This window comes from Argiope bruennichi, chromosome 7, assembly GCF_947563725.1.
Source record: "Argiope bruennichi chromosome 7, qqArgBrue1.1, whole genome shotgun sequence".
NCBI lineage: Eukaryota > Metazoa > Arthropoda > Arachnida > Araneae > Araneidae > Argiope > Argiope bruennichi.
In genome coordinates, this window is record NC_079157.1 from 45,740,297 (window position 1) to 45,752,368 (window position 12,072).

Sequence of the window (12,072 nt, forward strand, 5' to 3'; positions counted from 1 at the left end):
AAAAATTGAGAGTACACCTTACTTTTACTTCATAAATCCGACTTTCAATATAAATAACCCATTAAGAAGAAGTGCAAACAGGATTTTATTTTTAGACATAACAAATGGTTTAATTTAGAGTAAAAATAAAGAAAAATCAATGAAAAATTTCTAAATTGAAAATTTTCAGAAGCATTTTAAATAAACATACTCAGAATTTTGCCTCAAAAAATTGAGAATACACCAATGAAATTTTTGCAATATCGCGCATAGAAATAAAGTGTCGCTATTAAATTGCATGTTTTTTGGATCTTATAATGGCCTCTAAATGTCATGGTACTGATTTGACCCATTTTTGGTGATATTTGAAGATATTTTACCCCATTCTTCTTGCACCACTTGTTTTAAATGGGTTTTATTTCTAATTTTGTGTTTTTGGACGACTGCTTCGAGTGTGACCCACAGATATTCAATAGTATTGATGTCGAGGTACTGTGGTGATGTGTGTAACTGCTGTTTACAATGGAAAAGGCACCATATTTTGACGTTACGTGCATTCTGTTTGGGGTCCTTGTCCTACTGAAAAATGAAATTTCCAGCTAAACCCAAATTTTTAGCACTTTCCTTTAGATTTCTGCGAAGTATATCCAAGTAAACCGTATCATTTATAATGCCATCTATAAAAATTAAATTTCCTACCCCGAATGAAGCCATGTAACCTCAAATCATCACGGAGTCACCATCATATTTAACTGTAGGACGTAATTGTTTTGGATACAAAGCAGTATTAGGCTTTCTCCATACAGTAAGATGGTTATCACTGCCAAAAATGGTGAGGTTTCTTTCATTACTAAATATAGATTTCTTCCAAAGGTTATTGGTCTTCAATTGATGAGTTTTTGCAAACTTCAAATGTTTTTTCTGAATTTGCAAGCTGGTGAACGGTTTCTCTCTAACAATGCTACTTTTATATCCAGCTTGTTTAATGGCATTTAGCAGTTTCAGCACTTACACTTCTGCCTATGATTTAAAAAGTTTCTGCAACAAGTTGGATGAACCATATGGTAGCAGCAATCTAAAGGAAAGTGTTAAAAATTTGGGTTTAGATGGAAATTCCATTTTCCAGCAGGACAAGTACCCCAAACAGAATGCACGTAACGTCAAAATATGATGTCTTTTTCATTGTAAACAACAGTTACACACATCACCACAGTACCCTGACATCAATGCCATTGAATATTCGTGGGGGATACTCGAAAAAGTGGTTCAAAAATACAAAATTAGAAAGAAAACCCATTTAAAACAAGTGGTGCAAGAAGAATGGGGTAAAATATCTTCAGATACCACCAAAAATGGGTCGAATCGGTACCATGACGTTTAAAGACCATTATAAGAGCCAAAAGACATACAATTTAATAGTGACACTTTGTTTCTATGCGTGATATTGCAAAAATTTCATTGGTGTATTCTCAATTTTTTGAGGCAAAATTCTGCGTATGTTTATTTAAAATGCTTCTGAAAATTTTCAATTTAGAAATTCTTCGTTGATTTTTCTTTATTTTTACTCTAAATTAAACCATTTGTTATGTGTAAAAATAAAAACAAGTTTGCACTTCCCGTTAATGTGTTATTTATATTGAAAGTTGCATTTATCAAGTAAACGTAAGGTGTACTCTCAATTTTTTGAGCCACTGTATTTGTTATATTTAGTACTCTGTGTACTTTTTCTTCATTAAAATTACACATTTATTGAAATTATTACTAAATAAATAATTGCAATTCCTTTTCATTACCCATTAAAATTATTATGCATCTACAGTTTTATATTAATCATTAAAATCGTAAATCATTAAATATAAGTATCGCCATTTTTATTTAATATGTCATTTTCTCTTGCAATAATAATTTTCAGACCCATTATTTTTTAAATTTCAATTCTTACAGTCTTATTTTTTTTATTTCGTTTAATAAGGTCCAATCAAATTTGAATCAACAAGTTCACTAGCTATTTTCAACTGTACAAAGTAATATATTAAAATCTGATAAAAAAAAGTTTTTCACATAAAACAAAAAGTTTTGAAAATGCTAATTTTTAAATGGTGCATTGTTTATTTAGTATTTTATACATTTGTTAAAGCTAGTATTATTCTGTGCACTTTTTTTTTATTGAAATTACCAATATATAAATAGATGAATACTATTAATAACTTTTTAGTTCCATCATTCACAAACAGTACTTATTATATATCAACAATTTTATATTATTTATTCAAATTACAAAGCATTAAACATAAGTATCGCCATTTTTATTTAATGTAATGTCGTTTTCTCTTGGAATAATCATTTTCAGATTCAATATTTTTAGACTTATTTTTTAAAAATTTCATTTCATAAAGTCCAATTAAATTTAAATTAACAAGTTCCTATAAATATATATTAATTATTTTTGAATGAAATAAAAAAATGAAATAACATAAAATAGTATTTAAAAAAATCTTACCCATTCCCCTGTATCATGTCCTTTCTCCAAAATTACCGAAGCCCTCGCCATGTAAGTCTGTTTACGGACCTGTCTTAGTTTCAGCGAAATTTTTCAAAGAATACCACTTTACGAACAACACCGTTTGCAAAGAAGCGAAAGTAGGCTAGTTGAGCATCGATCATTGGGGCTGATAGTATGTTGACAGTAATGAGGTGGTCACGCAGGTAGTTACCTCATGATTGTGACCACACTCAAAGGGTCATTCCGAAAATAAACCTCCAAGAGAATATAACGAGCACGTGTTTAATTGGAATAATTGGCAGTATTCCGATTTTGCGAGAAAACGAATTTCAATGCAAGGTACTTTGATTTAGGTCTAGGTTGTACAGAATCTTAATTGATTCCTTTGTTTTTAAATGAAAGTAATCATAACAAGAATCAACATATAATGAAAACAATCAATGAACATACTGTTTGTTTTAGTTCATTTTTTTTAGTAACTTTCTAAAAAATATATCCATTTAATTTTTTAAATATGTATATCATGTAAAGAAGCAATAAAAATCATAAAAATGTGGACAAATTAATTGATCGTAATCATTAATCAATGATTTACTTATAATCATTAATCAATGATTTACTTATAATCATTGATCAATGATTTATTTATTTACATGTTTTAGTGTTTGACTGGCATGATAGAATATATTAATTATCAGAATATTAATCATTGTTGAATATCAGAAAATAATAAATTTCGAGCAAATATAACATTAAAATTTTTTACATTACTTGTTATTATGACGGAATAAGTGGTTATTTTATATTATTTATGGAATAAAAAATAAATATTTAACTGAACAATTATTATTATATCATATTATTAATAATTAATTAGCATATTAAAGATTTTTTTAATTTTTTTTATTTTAGTAACTTTCTGAAAACATATTGTTACGACATTTTCCGGGGTTCGTTTGGATAGTGAGGGTTATATGGTGTGAAGAACGCTCAATCACCAGGCGGCAGTAGAAAATAAAACAACAACGTTTATTTACACGAAGACACACAGGACAGCACAAAGACGACAACTATATACAGCACAGAAGAAGATTATCTTCATCCGAGACGTGCAGCATACAAAACAGCAGCATACAACAGACTCTACGACAGCCAGTAGCACACAGCTTAGTTCAGCACTACTTTCACTCCGTCGCTGCTCCGCTAATCTCTGGATGGCCAGTTCTTCACCGTCGGTTCCGACTACTCTTCGACTCCACTGGTTCGCGACTACTCTTTTCTGTCGCTTCCGACTACTCAATTCACCACTGGTTCACAACTCAATTCACCGTCGACTCCCCCGGCAGCTGCAGCTCCTTTTATAGGTCTCAGGAGGCGGGGCTAGAAGCCTCTCAACCAATCAGGAACGTTCGAGGCGTATCTCCGTTCCTACTGGACGGATCGAGAAACTTTTCGATGTTTCGGGTATAATCTATTTTGACGTCAAACTCGCCAAGTTTGTCGCCAAGCTCTGGGACCTCCCATGGAGCCAACTATGCTGGGAAGCAGCATTACAGATTCGTAACATTATGCTTTTAATTTTTGAAAAAAAAATGTATATATAAGAAAAGGGATCAATTAAAATCACAAAAATCTTGAACAAGTAATTGATCGATTAATCATTAATTAATTATTTACTTATTTACAAATTTTAATATTTGTTTGTCATGATTTGGTTATTAATTCCTGACATGCGGTTAACAGTTCCTGGAAATCAGATTTGTATTTTAGATTTTAGATTTCTTTTTTTTTTTTAAATATTATTTAGTATTAGATTTTAGATTTAGTATTTTAGATTTTCCAACATTTGACATGGAAATATATTTGTAATCATAAAATTCACATGCTGAATTTCATATATTTAATGCTTTGTGTATTTGAGCTATCGCATTTACAAGTTTCTAAAAGTATAGACCGATAGGCGGTCAATCTCTATCGGTTTATACTATCACACACTATAGATGATAAATCTACGTGCCAAATTTTTTGCATTTCATTTTGTAACTATCGTATTTATTTATATTCAAACAGCCGGGCAGATAGACTTCATGTGAATGGATTTTGCTCAAAATTTGAAAGAAATCTATGAATTTTGTGTTAAGTCTTTATATCAAATTTCATGTTTCTATCTCAAAGCATTTTTGAAGAATCTTTGTCTCAGTCAGACGAAATGATAGATGCCAAAAATGTGTATGTACCGTGGTTATTCCTCAAAGTCTCGAGTTTTTTTTTTTTTATTACGATATTTTCTCTATACTTTGCATACGAGAAAGTATAAAGAAGCAGCTTCAGACATCACTAAAATGGAACGGAAGTGGAACACGAACTTTTTCTTAATGACTTAAGGCAGAACCCGGTCAGAAGGCGTTACCAGCAAAGAATCTGGAAAGAAATTGTCTACAGAGGACTGATCACAGGCAGAACACGCAAAGGGTGGCGTTCGGAAAGAAAAATAAAAACCTCGGAATGATTCAGCTTCGTGCAAAGTGTGTTATGATTGTAACTATTTAATGAATGAGTGCGAACGCAAATTGGTAAATAAATCTTTTTCATTGAGAAATGAGAAAAAAGAAAGAAAAAAAAAATTGCCTTATTAAGCATGCTTGTGATTTGAAATGAAATGTCATAACGCAATTAGAATTAATCAGAGAAAAATTAAATGGGGATTTTTTGCAATTATTTTGATTAATATAAAAGACAATGTTTCATACAGAATATATATTAATAGGCAACTATTGAATTGTTGAAATTTCTCCGTTATTCTATATGAAGCAAACTGCCATAATTGACACAAACAAGTGATTATAAAATTTTACCAAATAAAAAAAATACACAATAAAAAAATTAAAAATTAAATCTACGATCGCAAATTTCAAGTTATCATGTGAGAACATTATTATTTTTTAAGTCATTATTTGTCTTAATTAATTTAAGTCATTAACCAGTTTAAATAAACCGGTTTGAAACTGTCTTGAGACTTCTCTATCCCTCTCTCTCTCACTCTGTATATATATATTTAGTGATAATTTTTTTAAACTTTCATTTTCAATTTTTATAGCTGACAAACAAAATTTTGGAGCTCGACCGTTTTGAGACGGGGAACCCCTCCCTCCCCCATCGTTTTTTAAAATATTGACACAAGCGTAATCTGATAGTCTCCTGGTTATTTCAAACTGGTTAAACTGGTTAATGACTTAAATTAATTAAGACAATTCGTAAGAATTCAGAGAATGAGTATTTTGGAAATCAAGTTGTAACTTTAGTTGCCGATAAATCGTCAAATGTGACAACCTTCTGCATTATTTTCTAATAACCCTAAAAGCGAAAAATTGATGCCTCAAAAGCGATAAATCATCAATTTGTTGCAGACGCATTTTGTGGCTTAAAAAACCTCAAACCAAAACAATATCATGTTCTCGTATGATAATAACAGTCTAAATAATAATATTTGGAGAATTTTAATTAAGTCAGATTAGACTTCTTTATTATCAATAATTTAAAATATTTCCTTGCGTATATACATACTAGAGAATAAACAAGACTAGAGAATTTAAAGACGGTCAAAAAGTGTGTGAACTTAAAGATTATAATAAAAATAAAACATTAATAACTATTAAAAATTGATTATAAAACATTTTAAAATAAAATCCTTTTTAACATTTAAACTATCGGAGTATTTTCAGAAACTATCGTAATTCTATTTCTAGAAACACGCGTCATGGAAATGTCCCTAATTATTTAAATTAATAATAAATTTAATAATTAAATTAATAATAAATCAATAACTGAATTATTTTATTGTAATTAAGTATAATCAATAATTTATTAAATTTAATAATTAAATTATTTTGTTTAAACTAATAATAATCAATAATTCATTAAATTTGATAATTAAATTAACAATAAATCAATAATTAAATTATTAATTTTTAGAGTTGAGGTATGCGGATAGTATTTTTTGTCGTGTGGATCATGCTTTATATTATTTGTTATTCAGTAAAAACTCTTGATAATATATTTTTCTAAATTTCTAAATTTTATAGGCTGTTTCCTAGAAATCTTAAGGAGTTGTCAGTAAAGAAACGGAAATAATACATTGGATTTATAAAAAATAATTCATGTGCACGCATAACAGGGAATTTAAGAAATATAAATATCTAGCGCAGGAAAATGAGCAAAAATAAGCACATAAATTGTATTACTTAATTGTTATGATTTCTAATAAAAATTTGTGAAATACTTAAATTTAATTTATTCTCATACTAGCTTTTACCCGCGACTCCGTACGCGTGGAAATAGATTGGAATTTATAGCATCAATGGCTTTATCTTTTGTTACTCCTGCGCATGCGTGAATTTTCAATGCCAGTTGGGACAACACAAATGTATGAATTTTCTACGCCAGTTGGGGTAACGCAATATAGATTATAAATTTTTAATTTCCTTTATTCTGTTTTATTTTAATTCAAATGTACTTCAGAATGAATCCGAAAGATCGATTCATTAACAATGTTTAATTTTAAATGCATCGAACATTAAGAAAACAAACAGAATCGTTTGAAATAATAGTGAAAATCATGTTAAGCCTAATCTCATTGACGTGGGAAAAAAACCCATGAAGCTTTACTCATTTGGCGATTTTTGGCGGGAAAGTTAGTTTTTAATTAATAAACAATTAATCACTCAATTAAACCGAATAAATAGTAGCCTATGTCCTATTCCAGACTATAATCTATCTCTCAGCTAAATTTCATCCAATTCTGTTCAGCCGTTCTGGCGTGATTGACTAACAAACATCCATCCAAACTTTCACATTTATAATAGTAGTATAGATTAAATTTGTATAAAAACGGGTTCTAATAGAGGTGAAATGAATTTAGAGAATAAGTTGTCCACATTCAAAGATAAATTCTTAAAATTGAGGGTTACCAAAAAAAAACACGTTTCATGTGACGAATTTTAATAATAAGATGCCTACATTCACAAATAAATTCTTAAAATTAAAAGTTACAAAATTTTTTTTGTGTGTGGCTTTAAAAATGAATTTAATCTAAAGCTAGAGAATAGTAATTGTTGATTTGTTTACGTTAGTTTGTCATTTATACTTTAAAAATAATAATTGAAATTTTATTTTAATTTTCACAAATTTGTTAAAATTTTAAACATGTATTCAATGGCAGATTTCCAAGTAGTCAAATTAAGCAGCTGTCTTAGGTCGTTAGATAGAAAGGTCCACATGCAAGTTGATTAAAAATGTTTTGATTAAGTTACAAAATAAATAAAATTTTAAAAATACTAACTTTATGAATTATTAAATATTAGGATAATATTAACTGTTTGTCAAGTTTTCAGATTTTTATCAGTATTAGTATATTTATTTACTTACTTTTGTATTTCTAAATAAAGTGTGTTCTGTTTAAATGATACTGTGCACAAACTTAGATGCCGCACCATTGTGAAACAGAATTTAAAAAAAAAACCATTTTCGCAAAATTATTAAAATAATAAAAGCATAAAATAAATCACTAACATATGAAACTAATTTTAAAATATATTATAATTTTAAATTAACCTGGCTAGTTTATTAGAAAATGTGTCTCATAATATGGAGGCCTCATAAGGCCCTGAAGACTTAAATCCGCCATCGCACGGATTATCTTATTTTACCCAAATGACTCACACAGGGTGACACATTATTCTTCAAAAATATTTAATTCATATGTGAATGGTAAAAAAAATGAAATGAATACTTGTTGATCAATAAAAAAAGCAAAATATTTGCAAGTTGCTGTTTTAAAAACATTTCTGAATATAACCAAAGACAATAATAGCATCGATAAGATTTCACAAGGGTGCGAAAGTGACAATAAAGTGGTATTTCACCAATACATGTCAGTTATTTGAATTGCCAATTCACATTTGATCTTTTCATGCATTGATGGGACATGGACTAATCCACCCATTGAACACTTTGTCCAATTCTAGAGCAGCTGCTATGGAGATATGATCTTTCAAATGACCACTGACCGCTTGGATACCTATTGGCACCCCCTTACTCAGTCCTGCAGGTATCTGTGCCGATGGTAAACCTAGGATGTTGAATATACAAGTGTAGGCAATGTTCGGATACATGGGGATAGTCATCAGATAATGAGGGGGTGGCTCGGGATGAGTTGGAACAAATAGTATGGCATCTTCTTCAAAGATCTCTTTAAATTTGCGCTCCAGTTCCTTGAATTGCTCCAAGCAGAAATAGTAAAATTTGTCCTTTGTGCGTCTGTCAACCATTCCGAAGTAGATAGCCGGCAAGGTGTGGTCGGAGCATCGGAAGATGCTTTTGAATAGTTCCCACCACAAGTTGATGCTCTTGTCCTCGCCTTTCAGGTAGAAACTGAATGGCATTCCGTCGTATTCCAATAGCTCGCACTCCCAGATAGAGAATGCATGCCTCAGTTCAGGAAATTTGATGGGCGTGGCCGTAACTTCGTACTGGTCTTCAAAATGTCTAACCGCCTAAAAGATTAAAAAATAGTTTTATAATCCTTTTTTTTTTGTTTGAAAATTGTAGATAGAAATAACAATTATTTTTCTAAATGTTCCTGTTCAAAAGAAATTTTTGGAGCCGTATTAATATTCCTATGCATTTTCCAATTTCGTACCATAATTTCAAAAATTAGCAGCTTGAATCAGATCAATGAAAAGTTTAGTTATCTGTAATTGGCAACACTTAAAATGCAAGCAAAAGAAAAAAAAAAAAAAGATAAATGCATTAAAAAGCCAACCGCAATAACACCTTGCCTTTGGTCTGGACATGATATTACAAATGGCTACCCGCCTCGAAGGCATTCGGAAAAAACTAAATGACCAGAACGCCGCGACGTATTAGTAGGAAATATGATTGAGTCTTAAGAGCCATCATTGGCCATGGTACAACCCCTTTCAGAGGCACATCCCATCATCGGCATGGGGTAACTGACTCCACCCCATTTCTGTACCCACAAGGCAGTGAGAACAAAGCACCATGCCAGAATTTTCTCATCCCAGTTCTGATGTACCCATTGGAGATCCGGATATGATTAGAAAAAAAGGAAGAATTTAAAAAAGGTTAATTGCAAGGAATGCTATCATTTTATAAATATGTTATCTCTTATTAGATAAATCAATTATTAGATAATAAAATTAAATAAATAATTAGTTTTCATTAAAATTAAATAAATAATTAGTTTTCATTAAAATTAAATAAATAATTAGTTTTCATTAAAATTAAATAAACAAAGGAAGGATGAAATTAAATTAATGGTTCCACCCAAATATGAAGTTTTCAACGACATAATAGAAAAATCAATTTTTAAAATTCATTAATTTTATTTTTTATTTTTTTCTTCTGTCATCTTAGAATTGTTTTCTAAGACAACAGATCTGTAAAGTTTGTGGAATTACAGAAAATCCGTTCTATAATAGTTTGTGGATTGATTTGTTTTTTACTGGAAAATTATCAAACTGATTCCCCGAAAAGAGATGGAGAAAGAGAAGGAAAAAAGAATGGAAAGGAAAAAAAGAGATTACAGAAATTCGAGAGTCTATTGTATTCATAGCATTTGAAAGTTCTTGAGTGAAGTGAAAAACTATTTAGCTGCATTACGTCTTATCTTATTTCCTGCGCTCAGTTACCACGATTATTTCATAAGAAATAATAAACTGTTAATTATTATATTAAGTAATTGAAATTTTTTTATATCAAAATATTTTATTAAATTATATTTTTAAAAAATAATTAATAAAAATAATGTTATAAAAATATTTTACTAAATTAATATTTCTTAAAAATATTTTATTAAGTAAAAAAAAAATATTTTTTTAAGTAAATAAAGATGGAAATTATTTTTCACCTTTCTTATAGCGCTTTTAACATCCGGCGTTGCTGTATGCAGTAATCCTGGGAACTCTTCAATGTAATAAACTTTGACGTTTCGAAAGTTCACCTGCAAGAAAAAAAAACTCAATAAAATAATGATTTGAGCAATTTTGTTTCTTTCTGGTATACGATATTTGCACAGACTGACGGATTTCTGTCGAGTCATCTAAGTCCATTGAATTGAAACAGAATGCAAGGGGGCATCTTCGTGCCAGTGGGTTAAAATGTAATTAGTCTAGTTGCTAAATAAATTTGTAAAAAAAATGCGACTTATATGAATTATAAAATATTGGGAGTAATATTTACACTTTTTGAGGAATAATTGCCCAGGTTCCTACTTGTTATATTATGATCAGTTTGCTATTATAGTATATATTACATTGCGATCAATTAGCTATTATACAATAGCATTTATTATATTACGATCAATTAGTATTAGCTCTTTATTATGTTATGATCAATTAGCTAGTAGCTATTTATTATGTTATGATCAATTAGCTAGTAGCTATTTATTATGTTATGATCAATTAGCTAGTAGCTATTTATTATGTTATGATCAATTAGCTAGTAGCTATTTATTATGTTATGATCAATTATTAAATACTTATTTATTACATTACAATCAATTAGCTATTATAGTATTTATAAATACTAATCTTCTGCTTAAATAATATTGTGTCTAAATAATGCGTAGGAAGTCATAAGTCATCAAAAAATGAATAAAAATGTACATTTCCATAAAGTTATTAAAATAAAAATAAATCATGTTGATTAAGGGATTTTTTTAAATGTGAAATTAAATTTACCAGCTTTAAGAAGAGCCTCACATAGTGCATTACTCAAACAAAAGGCAAAAATTCTATCACGGTATGCACATAAAGAACATAGTAACTGAAAAATAATTGACCTGATTTTTCATAGTTCTAAAATTTGATATCATCCGTCGTTATTTTAAAATTACAACTCGTCCTCATCTTAATCTGATTAAGATAATAATAATCTTTCGTACGCCTAAATTTATTCTAAGAATATATTGTTTTCAATTCAGTAAAAAGGAATTTCGGACGGACACATATGATTTAAAGTTTTTTCTCCGAATTTCTCTCAAAATTCCCCTATGTGGCCTGCTTTGTATTTAGTTCCATCGTAAGACGAAGAGAATCAAGCATCCATTTTAAATCACATCTTGTTAACTGACTGTATCCAAAATTTGGTACACGCTTTCAGTTTCGGCATCAAGACTGCTAATAAAAGTTTATTTATCTTACTTGGTGCGATTTTTAGTATGTAGTTTGCTTTTCAAGGCATCCACTTAAGTCCTTCTAGATGACATTAACTCGAAAATGGCGGCAAATATCACCACAAACGTGATGCATAGGTAAAGTGACCATGCGCTAAACGGCTAGATAGGTTATATCGCCACCTAGTGGCAAACAACGGAGTTAACGTTTCTATCTAAAAAAAAAAAAAATGCGGAGAAAAATTAATTACAAAAATTGTAGAGTGTCTTTGATTTAGAATAAACAGACACCTTGAACGCAATAATGCTGAGAACAAAACATGTAAAGTGCACATTTGCTTGGATGTTGTTTTCGAAATCTATGACGTAACAACTAGCGACAACAGGAGGAAAAATC

At 29.7% G+C, this 12,072-nt stretch overlaps 2 protein-coding genes across 3 annotated transcripts in view; both read right to left on the reverse strand.

The window, feature by feature from the left end:
* LOC129976634 (fatty-acid amide hydrolase 2-B-like) overlaps positions 1-2,514 on the reverse strand; it is a 72,459-nt gene extending 69,945 nt beyond the window's left edge. Inside the window, exon 1 of the mRNA XM_056090307.1 lies at positions 2,480-2,514. The gene's annotated coding sequence lies outside the window, so the exon portion shown is untranslated. The remainder of the gene's footprint in view (positions 1-2,479) is intronic.
* A 5,699-nt stretch (positions 2,515-8,213) lies between these two features.
* The window catches only part of LOC129976299 (fatty-acid amide hydrolase 2-B-like), a 51,372-nt gene continuing 47,513 nt past the window's right edge, over positions 8,214-12,072 (reverse strand). For both annotated transcript variants that reach the window (XM_056089795.1, XM_056089794.1), the window contains exons 7-8: positions 10,410-10,502; positions 8,214-9,033 (exon numbers count right to left, since the gene is read on the reverse strand). In XM_056089795.1, coding sequence (XP_055945770.1) covers positions 8,449-9,033; positions 10,410-10,502 — 678 coding nt within the window. In that variant the 3' untranslated portion in view covers positions 8,214-8,448. The remainder of the gene's footprint in view (positions 9,034-10,409; positions 10,503-12,072) is intronic.